Raw genomic sequence first — 14,642 nt, forward strand, 5'->3', positions numbered from 1 at the left:
CTTAGTTGCCAGATTTTATCTTTTGTGTATTTAAAGTTAAATATTTGTCTTTCTAGGCAGTCATGTTCATTTTCCCCACCAATTTCTAGTGATGAAAATAGATTCTAAAAACTTAGTGGAATCAATTACGATTTTAAGTTTACACTTCAGGAAACTCGTATCAGAATTCTACTTTTCCTTCTTTTGGTATTAATACTTAGGATGCAGAAACCAGATTTTTTCAGGCTTTTTTCACACTATTCATCTTCTGAAATATTGAAGAAACTGCATTTAAGAGTCTCAAATAAGTACTTTGTTAAATATGAGATTTTAAAGAGCTGTAGAAGGCATTTCATTGTAAAATATGGGGAGCTATTTTGACTAGTTAATTTGCTAATATTATTTGCCATCCTGATCTCAAATTCTTATAGTTCAGATATAGCTGTGTTACCATAAGTTTTAAAGTATTCTCTGAATTTTTAAACAAAATTAAAACCTAACTTTGTGTTGTGTAGAATACAATAAAGTCAACATAAGTTCTTGCCCTTGGTTTTCTAAATAACTTATGTATGTAAAATAAATGGGCTGATACCTTGTAGTATCAAACGTATAACTTGTAAAAGCATATTTTCATACCAAAGCATAAGAATTTTTCTCCCCTTAAATTACATAAGTTTTTTTAAAAGACTTTAATCCTCTGGTAAAATACATTAATATAATAATATAGTTTTTCATACGATATATTTGAAGTTTAATTTGTTGCTTTTGGAGAGAGTGAGTCAAAGACATCACTGAAATAGAATGCTCAGTGATACACCAAAGTTCTATTTTCTAAACAATTTTTAAGGCCTAAATCTTAACTTCAGAATTTTATATAGAATTTTCATTTTATTGTGGAGATTGGCCAAGCTCACAGCTTCTGATGTCTCCTTATAGGGCATTTGACACTCTTGCAAAAGCATTGAATCCTGGAGAGAGCACAGCCTGTCAGAGCTCAGTAGAGGGCATGGAAGGAAACGTACATCTAATTGCTGGAGACTCAAGCATAAATTACATCGAAAAAGAGGGGCCACTTCTCAGCGATTCACATGTAGCTTTCAGGGTATTTCTATATATATGTATATATATATATATTTCATAATTTTTATGTTGGTTACCATTTTGATTTTAATTGTCCTTTCAAAAATCAAAGTATATTTGTTGTGCTTTTAAAGTCAGAAATACCCCTGATAGAATTTGAGACAGCAGCTAAAACATACAAAATAATGGCTCAATAAAACATCCTGTTTATAAATCATAGTCATTATATCAAATAATGTGATTAAGAGTATAAAAGTTAGCTTTTAGAACATTTAGACATTTTTTTCATTTAGACTCTATTAAATATAGTTTTATTGATGGTGGTATTTTTAACTTAAGTATTGGCATTTGTGCTGTGTTGAATCCACTGGTTTATCCAGCGCCTAGCTGCTACTACTTTAGTGTAAACCAGTTATCTAAGACCCAGATATTCTGCTTTTACCAAGTAACTACAAAGAACACAATTAATTATATATTGCCCCAATTAGCTAGCTCTCAGCTTTATTTTTTTTATTATTTTTTTATTTTATTTTATTTTTTTGCGGTACGCGGGCCTCTCACTGTTGTGGCCTCTCCCGCTGCGGAGCACAGGCTCCGGACGTGCAGGCTCAGCGGCCATGGCCCATGGGCCCAGCTGCTCTGTGGCATGTGGGATCTTCACGAACCGGGGCACGAACCCATGTCCCCTGCATCGGCAGGCGGACTCTCAACCACTGCGCCACCAGGGAAGCTCTCAGCTTTATTTTAAGAAGGTTAAAATTATTTAATTCTAACTTCTGTTTTTTAACTTTTTGTACTTTAACCACTTGGAGAAGATACATTTGTAATTTCTTTTTTGCTTCCTTAAATATGTTAATTTATGATGGAAACAATACATGTGGAATACTAGAAACAATGCATGTAGAATATTAGAAAATAACTTTCTGGCATTTGATTTGTCATTCAAATAATATTTGGACCACAGCTATAGATAGGCTGACCATTGAGGCCCTACATTAAGACCCTGCTGTTTTGACCCGTCCATTTTAACCACTCTTTATCTTTGCTCTGCCAGCTCTGAGTACTGTCAGCGAATCATATGCAAGTGATTGCAAGTACTTAGGAGATTTCAATTAGCAATGCATAGCAGTCCTGGAATACCTGAGGGTAGTTGCTCTTAACTTTACTATAGATTATAAATTTCCATGGATTTCTTACAAAAATATGCACAGTTATCAAATAGATATGTGTGCTACTGGCAGAAATAATGAACACAAAATAAATCTAACACTGGCCAGAACTGCATATGATAAAATTTATTCTTGTAAAATTTGACTTGTAGAAATGGCCCAGAGAAACCTCACAGTGACTTAAATAATTCTGTAATTTGATATAGGCAATAAAACATATCAGTGAAACCAGTCTTTATGGAACATTTCACCAAAGATAATTTACATGGAAAAAATTAGAAATGTTTTACTTGCACTTTACAAGAAAAAAATTTATGGGGGCTGTAAGAACAGGCAGTGGGAATAATCAGTGTCATTCTTTAAAAATTTGTTTTGGACAGGTGAATTGGGGAAATTAGAACTTTTTTTTCCCTTCTAGAATTGGTTTTTTTCATTCTGTCTTTGACCCACCATACTCTGGGTATCCTCAGAATCAGCACTATGAAGTTTCTTGCTCTCCTGGAAAGGACAGCTCCTTTCTTCTCTGATTCTTATTTACAGCCTCTTGAGTTTTACTTTTCAGTGAGTTCCCAGCCTGGTACTGTCATGATTAGTTCTCTCACTGAGATTTTATTGTCATGAGTTTCAAGCCCTGATATCTATAATCAAAAATTCAGTCCTCTCAATTGCTGAACTAACTAGCATTTTGTTTCTCTCTGGCATTTTTGTGTACAGTGCAGTTTGCACCTGCTTTCATGCACATTCTTTCATTTGAGCCTCACCACGGTCTGTTGAGAAGCTTTGGATTTTTATTGTCGTTTTGTAAATGAGAAGAGGTTTGGAGGCTTTCGTTGTCTTATTGAAAGCATTCTAGACATTAAGAAGAAATAGTCTAATATGTAACTTGCATTTTGATTCTGAAGAATCTAGAACAATAGTAATATTTAACATTTTTATTAAACTTTAGTTTCTGGTGTGATTTCATATACTTTATTCCACTTGATTTTTTTAAATTTCCTATACAAATAATCAAGGTGGATAGAATTACCATTTAAAAATAAGCATATGAGACAGAGGTAGGTATTTCTAAAACTGTTCCTCTCTGATGTTCATTATCTCAATATTAGAATCACAATCCTTCTAGTCACCATGTTTGATGTTTGGGAGACATTATCATTCTCCCCAAACCTCACTACCTTCCATTCCATGACAGAATCCTAACCATTCTATTGTTGAATTTCTCGCTTCCTCTTCATTTTTACTGCCATATTTCATTCCTTTACAAATTTTTTACTTAAACTGTTAATAGTAATTAACCTTTGCTTCCAGTCTCCTCATCTTGTCCTGTGCACTGGTAGCAGAGTGATATTTGTTAAATAAACAATCCAGTTATGCTTCTGTGCTGCCTAAAATTCTTCAGTAGTTTTCCATTGCCCATCGTTTCTCAGACATGCCTGCCCCTTTCTTGGCCCTCTCTATAGCTCATTCAGTTTCCATTTTATTCCTCTGTTGAGACTACAACACCTAGCTTAGTGGATCACAGTGAAAGATGCAGTAATATGGTTGCTGAATTACTATGTAATCCAGGGTCACACAGCTAATTAATGACAAGTTGAAAGTATTATAGAATCCAGGTCTGCTAATTCAAGTCAAATGATTTTTTATTTTATTTATTTATTTATTTATTTATATTTATTTATTTATTTTGGCTGCTATGGGTCTTTGTTGCTGCGCGGGGGCTTTCTCTAGTTGTGGCGAGTGGGGGCTACTCTTCGATGCAGTGCACGGGCTTCTCATTGCAGTGGTTTCTCTTGTTGCGGAGCACAGGCTCTAGGCGCGTGGGCTTCAGTAGTTTTGGCATGCGAGCTCAGTAGTTGTGGCTTGCAGGCTCTAGAGCACAGCCTCAGTAGTTGTGGCACACGGGCTTAGTTGCTCCGCAGCATGTGGATCTTCCAGACCAGGGCTCAAACCCATGTCCCATGCACTGGCAGGCGGATTCTTAACCACTGCACCACCAGGGAAGTCCCCAGATAGCTTTTTAGAAGCTGTATCATTCAGCCTGTTTTCAGAACTGCTAGAAAGGTAATTGCAGGCAAGTAATTACTTCTAAAATGGGTAGCCAAGTTTAGTTCCTGTCAACACTCTTTTTAAAAGTCATCTTAATATAATAAATGTGCATAATTTGAAAAATGTGTTTAATTCAATTTATAAACCTGAAAATCCACAGGCATTTTTGGGAAACTTTAACACCTTTGTAGTAGAAATTTACCTTCTCTGTACAGAGGAAGAAATCTTTGTCTTTTCAGTCTAAAAGACCTGTTGAATGAATTGTTTCTTCAGCTAGCATTGGCTTTCTGATTGATATTGCTAGAGGTATATCTTGCTTTAAGAAAATTAAGTATGTAAAATAGATAAATTACAAGCCATTTCCTCTCTATATAAAATAATACAACATGGCAGTCTTGAATAATGAATTCTTCTAGTATATATTGCAAGTGGTTTCAGTTTTATGATAGAGCAACAGAGACTTTGCAACGTTGTCACCACTGTTGTGTAAATCAGGGTGCATCTGTACTTTTAGCCCTTATATCCAGTTTTTACATATTATAAGTATTTCATTTGTTTAAAAGTGATTTTAAACTACTTAGCAAAGGGTAATCTTGTTTTTGCATCTTATTCCTCCCCCCCTTAAAACTAGTAATCTTTGGTAATCCCCGACTTTTCAGGCTTTTTTTCCCCTACTCACCTTAGACAGTCCTGAAAATGTATGATAGTTCCCAATTTGTTTTTCATATACTTATGTGCAGAAACCGTTGCATCCTAATAATTATATTTATCATGCTTAATATCTGCTTACCTACAGTTCTTTTAAGAATTGTCTTAAGTAATGTTATTTTAATTTACTGCTCCAGTAAACATTTCTTAAACATTTAAAAAATTATCTTTTCACACATGGAATTTCAACTGTCAGTTGCCCTGTTGTTTTATTACTTGACACCATTTATAAGTAGATAAACCATTTATGGCTAATATTGAACAAAGGAAGTTAATATTTTTTGCATTTTTATATAACATTTCCAGAGAACTTTGATATCATTTTGATGAAAACCTTTGATCTGTTTGGCATCGTAGACACCTTTGAGAATCTGATAAAAGCTATATATGCCTTCCCCAGAAAAATACATATGGACGTATCCACCCATCCCACTATAGAGGTAGCCACTGTTAACTGTGTGGTGTATCTCCTCCTGTCACATATATATAATATAATACATATAAAATGTATATGTATATACACATACTCTCTTCTTAACATAAATTGGGTCATCTACATATTATTTTGCTGTTTTTTTCTACGTAGATGTCTGTGAAATGTTTTTCCTATGCTATCTCAGTTTATCTTACTAATTTTAATGCCTACAGGGTACCTTATAGCATGGATTATTCTTTTTCTTAGAGATAGAAGATTGGGTTATTGCCAGCATTTAATTTCTCTGTTAAGAGTGGTGCTGAAATGGACATCCTTATATGTGCTTTTTTGTGGATGTATGCAAGTATCTTTTTGGAATAGAGATTTAGAAGTGGCACGGTTAGGTCATAGGATAAACTCAATTTTAAAATTTTGATAGATACAGCCAAATTGCCCTTCACTTTACCAATACTCAGAAGTATGTGTTTCCCTGTATCGTCACCTATGCTTGATATTATTGATCATTTTAATAATTTTAAAATAGAAAAAAAGTTTCTTATGGATGAAATTACATTTCATTTATAGCAATAAAAGTTCTCTTTAACAAGATTTTCAAAAATGCTTTTAGAAGTATTTTGATGTAGGATATTTATTTCCAACACATTTAAAATAATTACCTACGGTCTGCAGTACAGACTGATAGATAGCCTGTGAGCATTATGGCCACAGACACATTTTGTTTTACCTGTAGATTAAATGGGGAGATTTTACAAAGAAGCTGCTCTTTGAAAAATTGAAAGAGCTGGTAGTACTGAGCCCAAATTCCCATAAGTTTTCAGTGTGTTGAATTCAAGTCACAGTCATGCCCTTTATCTGGGAATATGCACTTTCCAAACGGCATCAGCAGGCTCACTTCACTCATTATTCTCCTGACCCTGTAAGCATTTGAATTTGTTATCCCCGTAGCCTAAATGAAAGGGACATTTAACATAAAGGATTGCTCCTTAAACTGAATTTGTTGTATATCACTGTTAATGAAGGGAGGGAAGGAAAAGACATGTTATTAGACCAAGACAAAAAATAAATTTTAAAAAACAACCAGATGTCATGGTTGGTATTTGTTAAGTGGAATTCTGCTTTATCTGAATTTGCTTTGTTAGAAACTGTGGTCTTCTCATTTATTCTAAATCCTATTTTTAGCTGTAAAATCTAGTGACTTGGATTATTTCAAGATTTGCCTTTGGGTTAATATATTAGTTATTTGATATGTTTACATTTAAGTTTTTCAAAGAAATGATGATTTAGAATTGTCCGACGTAAGATAACTTACCTCAGTCCCTGTTCGCACTAGCTCACCATGCCATCTCCTATGCCTGAGTACCTGAATGTGCACTACATTGGGGAGTCTGCCTCCAGACTGCTGTTCTTATCAATGCACTGGGCACTTTCGATTCCTTCCTTCCAGGCTCTAGGGTAAGTGTCTTGAAGTCCTTGAATATAAGTGTGATTTTCTAGTACAGACGTACATTAGGCAAGAACTTTTATTTTGGGAGGATTTGATTAAAGGGGGGGGAAATTATATAACATTATAACTTGAAATTTTGTCATTTATATGATGAATCATGGCAGGTGGTATTTACTGTATATTATTTTTATGTGGAAGATTATCTGAACTTCATAATTTGACTAAGTTAATAATTTGAATGAAGTAAATGCAGTGGAGCTGATAAATCATGGCCAGCATTTGTAATAGGCCATCTTTTTTTTTTTTTTTTTTGCGGTACGCGGGCCTCTCACTGTTGTGGCCTCTCCCGCTGTGGAGCACAGGCTCCGGACGCGCAGGCTTAGCGGCCATGGCTCACAGGCCCAGCCGCTCCGCGGCATGTGGGATCCTCCCAAACCGGGGCACGAACCTGTGTCCCCTGCATCGGCAGGCGGACTCTCAACCACTGTGCCACCAGGGAAGCCCTGTAATAGGCCATCTTTGATTGGCTTAAATTAGGGAGGCTCTAGGGATGTCTTGGGGTTGTTGTTTCCCTCCACCACCACTGTTTCAGTGTCACCTCAGGCTTGTTAATAAGGTGCTGAAACTTGTATACACTGAATATGTTTGAAAATAGAATCATGTGGTTGCCCAACAAAAAGGGTAAGAAAATTTAAATTATCCCATACCACCACTGTGATGATTTGGAAATTTGGTTTGCCACTAAAGGGCACATCTGTACTCTGTTTGAATTAGATGGTAATGGAAAATGGTCTACTCTAAGGAACCCGAGCTTTATCTAAAGCTTGCCAGATTTACTTATATTGCTTTAAAGTAACTGGGATGAAGAAGCAAAGAGACCATGGAAAAAGTTAAGCCCATAGTTAGAAAAGTATTGTTTGAGTTGTAGGACCTTACTCTACAATATGATTTCATAAACAGTTCAGTTTCATATCCTGTACATCTGTCTTCCCATTCGCCAAATAGGAATAATAACTGCTCATTCTTTATCCTTAGAGAATATTTTGAATATAACTAAAAAACATATCTGAATCATGACTGTAAAAGGCGTATATAGAACCCCACTATAATTTGACTTATTAATTAGTGTTGGATGTACCATGCATTAAATCATGTACTTAAATAATATAGTTGCATAGACTAAAAGCCTGATTTAGAATGGTTAACCTTCAATTTAAAATGATTGATAGCCCTCTCTCTCAAAATAACATTTAACTTTTAGGATTTCTCCAGTCTGCTTAAGAAAAAATTAAAATACAATGTAAATTTACATGTTAACAGTTTATTTATTTTAAAGCATTAAACGTGATTCCTTAAGCTTGTAACTGGCATACATATGCCTTGAAAAGTAACCTGGTGATATTTTTCATAATAGGTTATCAATTATTATAGTAAAAAACAAAAGGAAAGATGTAGCAGGGAGTGATTTGAATTCCTTGAGTTGGTTATAACACCATTGATCTTAAGTATGTCTGTTAAATTGAGTGTGATTATCCTATAGAAATAGTCCGAATGTTGGAGAAACCAGAAATGAAGCCTGGAGTTTCCAGTTATAATTTTATAGTGGCAGCCACAATTCCCTGTGATCTGTATTGAAAAATCAGTTTCAATATAACTGCCACAGAACTCTTTGCAATTAGAATTAACTATTGTGTAGCATTTGAAGTCATTAATTGCTACGTAAACTCTAATTTATTATCACTATCTAGATAATTTATAGTTTGAATTAATCAGATGGATGACAACTAAGTACTAATGATGGGAAATTCTTTTATGCTGTAATAAAAGCTATTCTGAGTCTCCTAGAAACTGGCATTGCTTGCATTTTTATCTCTGGATACAAAACTTGGAAACAAAGCCCTAATTTTACAGAGAGAAACAAAGCAACGTTACTCATTTTCTAAAAGTCAAGTTTGTTTTGGTCAATTTAATGGAGGGGAACAGTAGTTTAAAGACTCTTATACAGTGGGTAGTTAATACTATTTGTATTTTACAATCTTCCTCTGTTTTACAAGGATGTTACTTTTCTGTTTAAGATTTGTAGTTTCAATACTTACAGGAATTCAGTTGTTTTTCAGTTCTATCTGCATAATTTAGGTAAGTGACTACAGTAATAGACTCATTTGGGGGGAGGGGCACTGGACATGATTTGTCTGGAGTAAAGGCAGCAGTCCGCTTTAACTAGATTCTTGTAACCAAAAGTTCCAAGCTATCACCATTTGCTACAGGAGACTTTACTGAATAATTTAAAAACCTTCCATTAAATGCTAACCCTGAAAGTTGACTCTTAAAATCCCACTGAAACAGAGTAATGTTTACTATAACTGTGGGTTTGAAACCAGTTCTCTTGCCATATCACTACTTTTCCCTAAGGAAAAAACAGATGCTACCAGGTAAAGTATAATGCCTTGCTTATATAAAGCCAAATGGTTAGGTTATCCCCAGGTATAGGTGAGTTCAAAAGTCATATTCCTTTATCAAAATAAATAGTGTAAACGATGATCTGATCTCTGATTATGAGTACTACATACATATTTTAATGAACATTAACAATGTAGTACAATTGTTAGAGGAAAATACCTATATCTATTTGTGAAAGAAGTTATGTTTACTGTTATGCAACTTATTTTATTTATTAACACTTGCGTTGCACCTGACTGCCTCCTCTACCCAGCTCTTTTTGCTTCTCAAAGGAAAGGTGTTTTGAAAATAGGTGGTATAATGTGACTACAATCGTCATTTGTTTGTTTTCCCTAACAAGAAAAAACTGGCAGCACACATGCCCTTACACCACAGATATTAGCCTTGAATGGAGGAGGTCTCTGCTGAGAAATGTGACTTTAGCATTTTACTTCCTAAAATTTGTAATGATTTATTTTAAAAAAGCGTAGACTTTGACCACCTTGGTTCAAATTCTGGATTTATTCGTTTGCTAGCTCTGTTATTTAACTGAGGCTCCACTTCTACATCTGTAAATTAGCAGAAATGCTTCATGCTACTTAAGGGAGCTGATCGGTGTAAACTTCTTCAACACAGTGCTGCTGACAAAGTAGATAGTAAATGCTCACTTTCCTTCATACTCTTAGGAACCTTCTTTCTAAAGGAGACTTGCTGTTTTTCTTTCTGAATGAACTTTGAAGAAACATACTTGAACAATGTAGCTAAGTGTACTACAAGGATTTTATGTTTTGGATAAAAAGTGTAAATAGAGGGACTTCCCTGGAGGTCCAGTGGTTAAGACTTTGTCTTCCAATGCAGGGGGTGCGGGTCTGATCCCTGGGCTGGGAGCTAAGATCGCACGTGCTTCGTGGCCAAAAAACTACAACATAAAACAGAAGCAATACTGTAACAAATTCAATAAAGACTTTAAAAATGGTCCACATCAAAAAAAAATCTTAAAAAAATGTAAATAGATATCTTTCTATAATTGATCTCTGCATTTAACTCTTTCACTTTTCCTTTGGAAACAAAATAATCTGGTGGTTAATTCCTCAGTTGCCACTTTTCATCTTTTTTCCTTAGGGGTACTCATCCTTTGCACTGATACTCCTTAACGTTTTCTCTAAGTCATCCTCAACAATGCCAACATATTTTCTTACTAAGAGCTGTAGCACAGGCCATTAAAAACTTTGGCTTTTTTAATCAGTTGGCTCTGTTCTTTTCCCTGTTCTTTGTTCACTGGTTGATTACCTTGGTTAGCTGTTTCCTCTTTTAAACTTCAGAATCAGCGGTAAGGTGAAAACCGAATTACTTCAGACTTTTCCATCATGTTTGCTTTTAACCTTTTCCTCATGTTTGTAAAATGTTAAAGTAATACTTACGTATAGCAATATAAAGTAAAACTTTACTCTCCCGAGGTAACTAACCCCACTGTTAAAGTTTGGTTTCCTACCAGATCTTTTCCATGCCACATTCAATCAAATACACAAACACTTACACATCCTATTCTTTGCCTTTCTTTTTACACTTATATAATGGACATCTTATATCAGCACGTGTACTCTCCTATTCTTCTTAATGGCTACTTAAGTATTCCATTTTATGGATTTATTATAGTTTACTTATCCCTTATTAGTAAACATTTGGGTTGTTGGCTAGTGTTTTCTGGTGGTCATGTTATATCCAAAGCTACAGTAAGCGTTGTAGCATTATATATATATGTTTTCCTACTTGTGTTAGTATTTCTACAAAATAGCTTCTTACAAGTGGAATTGTTGAGTCTAAGAGGGTATATACATTATAGTTTTTTGGCAGGTACTACCAAATTGTCCTCCAGAAAGCTATTCAGTCAGTTTATGCTCATACAAGCAATGAATGAGAATGAATGCTTATTTCCTCACACCCTTCTGAATACTGGATTTTATCCATCTTTTCTGATAAATGAAAGTAATATCTTGTTATCTTTTATTTCATTTGATTTAGTTTGAAATTGAATCTTTTTCTTTTTTTCTTTCTTTTTGTTTTTTTTTTTGGTCATGCAGCTTGCAGGATCTTAGTTCCCTGACCAGGGATTGAACCCGGGTCCTTGGCAGTGAGAGCATGGAGTCCTAACCACTGGACCACCAGGGAATTTCCAAGATTGAAATTTTAATCATTTTTATATGGAGATTTTTTTAAAATTTATTTTTGGCTGTGTTGGATCTTTGTTGCTGCACACAGGCTTTCTCTAGTTGTGGGGGGCAGGGGCTACTCTTTGTTGTGGAGTGTGGGCTTCAGTAGTTGTGACATGCAGGCTTCAGTAGTTGTGGCTTGTGGGTTCTAGAGCACAGGCTCAGTAGTTGTGGCACATGGGCTTAGTTACTCCGTGGCATATGGGATCTTCCCTGACTAGGGCTCGAACCCATGTCCCCTGCATTGGCAGGTGGATTCTTAACCACTGTGCCATCAGGGAAGCCCTATATGGAGATTTAAAAATACTGATTTTCTCTTCATTTAAACTTTACTTTCAAATAGATTTTGATAGCCAATTTCTTATGGCAAGTAATTCTTCTCAGATACTGAATGGAAATGAGAGATCAGCTTGGAGATAAAATTTCACCTGAATACTTCCCAGTGAAAAAAATTACTTTCTGTACTCTGAAGTTGACAATATTAGCATTTGTTTGAATATATTCAATTCTTAAATAAAATGTAATGTTGTAAAGGTGGCTATGGTCCTTAACTTGATGAACGATTTATGTTAAACATGCTGATTATCCTATCGATTATCCTAATTTTAAAGATTTATTAAGAAAAAAGTTTAAGTGCCTTTTATCAGGATGTACATATTTCCTATAAGATGTTCTTAGCGCCTTAAATCTCTTTAGAGAAAGGGAAAAGAAATCTCATTCTTTTGTTACCTTGTTTATAATAAAGTATATAGTTCTTGGTTTAAAGATTACTTAAATGGAAAATGGTTGTGAGTTCTCACTTCTGCCTATTCTGTATCCCCTATAATCAGAAATCATTTGCAGATTCATTTTATATGCTGTCTTCTGTGCTGTTCACTGAGATACAGAAATGAATAAAGGAGTCTGTGCATTCAATGAGGTTTTAATCCAGTATAGGAGACAGATTCCTAAACCAATAAATTAGAATACCATGAAATAAGTATAAAATGTAAGTGTATTTATGGCACTGAAGGGGTGTAATTAACTATCTTGGGGAGAAGAATGTGGTAAGAGAATGTTTCAATTAAAAAGTGAGCTCTGGGACTTCCCTGGCGGACCAGTGGTTAAGGCTCTGTGCTTCCATTGCAGGGGGCACAGTTTCAATCCCTGATCGGAGAATTCACATCCCACATGCTGTGCAGCACAGCAAAAAAAAAAGTGAGCTCTGAGTTATATTTTGAGGGATAAACAGGAATTAGCCAGTAAAACAAATTGGGGAAAGCACATTCCAAGAAGGGAGGGCAGCATTTAGTAATTCAGTCATCAGTTTTTATTGAACACCTACTACATGCTGGTTATCACCTCAACAAGTTTACTATTGTTCTTCCCTCTTCCTGGGTTTTTTTGTTTGTGTTTAAGTTCTTTCCCATCTTTCTCTACTTAGATGTCAGCCCCTCAGAAAGGCCTTCTCTCTACTCCCACCCCATTTTCCAATGCATCATCCTACTTTATAGCAATGTAGAATTTTCATTACCAAAACTAATGTTTGTATAACCGCATATATATGTGTGTGTATAATATTTATATAAAATATTTGAAGTGATTTTTTTTATTATGTTTCCCTTCTGTTTCATGAAGGCAGACTTTATTCATCTTGTTTATTGCTTTTTCTCCAGTGCCTAGAACAGTACCTGGCATATACTTTATTGTTATGGCCTATTCACATAATTCTTATATTTGTGTCTCATAACAACTCTTTGAGCAAGATATAGGGCATATAGTGTCTCTGTATTTTATATAGTTAAGCAGCTGAGACCCAGGACTCTTATTTGCCTAATTTCAGTCAGTGGATCTAGGGTTTATAACCATGGTGACTTGACTCCTATTCCAGTACTTGTTTTACTTGCTCAAGCTGCTGAGATTTTTTTATTCAGAAACTCAGGAAAAGCCTTCTGACCTTTCTTATCTTTGCTACTCCTAGCAAAATCTTTGGTGTCTCATTTATGGGATACTTATATCTCGTCTGAAACATAGAATAAACCAATTCTCCCAGGAAATTGGTTGGTTATCTATCATCAGATAATTCTAACTGCCCTTTTTAAGAAGGTTTTTAAATGTATGCTTTTGCTTTTAATTTTTTTTTAAACACCTTTACTCCATCTGTTTCCATGAAATGTGGGCTTAAAGCCCCAATATTTAGTTTGAAATACTACTTGCAACTGTTCTTATAAACTGGCTGATTGATTAATGAACTAGCAAATTAAATTTCTAAACCTTATCAACTAAAGTCAGGTACACAAAATAAAGAATTGATCAAGTCCATTCCCGGTTGGCCATTTAGAATAATTTTAGTTCAGTAACATTGTATTTTTAAATATATGAGTCAGTTGTAAAGTTTTATAAAATGTATTTTAATATTTGATATTTGTTTATTTTGTTTTTATAGGCAAGAAAACAGTATATTATTGGTGAAAGCCTACTGGAATGAACTTTTTACTCTTGGTCTTGCCCAGTGCTGGCAAGTGATGAATGTAGCAACTATATTAGCGACATTTGTCAATTGTCTTCACAGTAGCCTTCAACAAGGTAAAAAGCACCTTACTTATTTCCTTTGCTAGGATATAAGGGGGGGCATCAGTTTTATAGTATTATGTTTAAAATTAGGTATTAAAAGATACCAACATTCTTTTTACTTTAGATAATTTTTACATTTTGATAAACTCATTCATTAATCACCCCAAAATAGTTTTAAATGAGAGCTCAACAAAACTGAAACAAGCGTATTTAAGTGCTATTTCTGATCAGGCCTCGTGAATTTTTTGTACTTGGATATACATTCCAAAGAATCCAGGGTAAGTTTATATAGAGATGATCAAATATTTATAAATGTGTACTTCCCACCAGTTTTTTTTTTTTTGGTGGGGGTGCTGTGTTGGGTCTTCGTTGCTGTGCGTGGGCTTTCTCTAGTTGCGGCGAGCAGGGGCTACTCTTTGTTGCGGTGCACACTCTTCTCATTGCGGTGGCTTCTCTTGTTGCGGAGCACGGGCTCTAGGCAGGCAGGCTCAGTAGTTGTGGCTTGTGGGCTCTAGAGCACAGGCTCAGTAGTTGTGGTGCACGGGCTTAGTTGCTCCGCGGCATGTGGGATCTTCCCA

General features: G+C 35.1%; 1 protein-coding gene across 4 annotated transcripts in view; it reads left to right on the forward strand.

Moving 5' to 3' along the window:
• Nucleotides 1-14,642, forward strand: part of NR2C1 (nuclear receptor subfamily 2 group C member 1) — a 76,017-nt gene that overhangs the window by 19,044 nt on the left and 42,331 nt on the right. For all 4 annotated transcript variants that reach the window (XM_073788340.1, XM_019918533.3, XM_019918531.3 and 1 more), the window contains exons 9-11: nt 916-1,081; nt 6,749-6,870; nt 13,937-14,076. In XM_073788340.1, coding sequence (XP_073644441.1) covers nt 916-1,081; nt 6,749-6,870; nt 13,937-14,076 — 428 coding nt within the window. The remainder of the gene's footprint in view (nt 1-915; nt 1,082-6,748; nt 6,871-13,936; nt 14,077-14,642) is intronic.

Source organism: Tursiops truncatus, chromosome 11 (genome assembly GCF_011762595.2).
Source record: "Tursiops truncatus isolate mTurTru1 chromosome 11, mTurTru1.mat.Y, whole genome shotgun sequence".
In the NCBI taxonomy this organism is placed as follows: Eukaryota; Metazoa; Chordata; class Mammalia; order Artiodactyla; family Delphinidae; genus Tursiops; species Tursiops truncatus.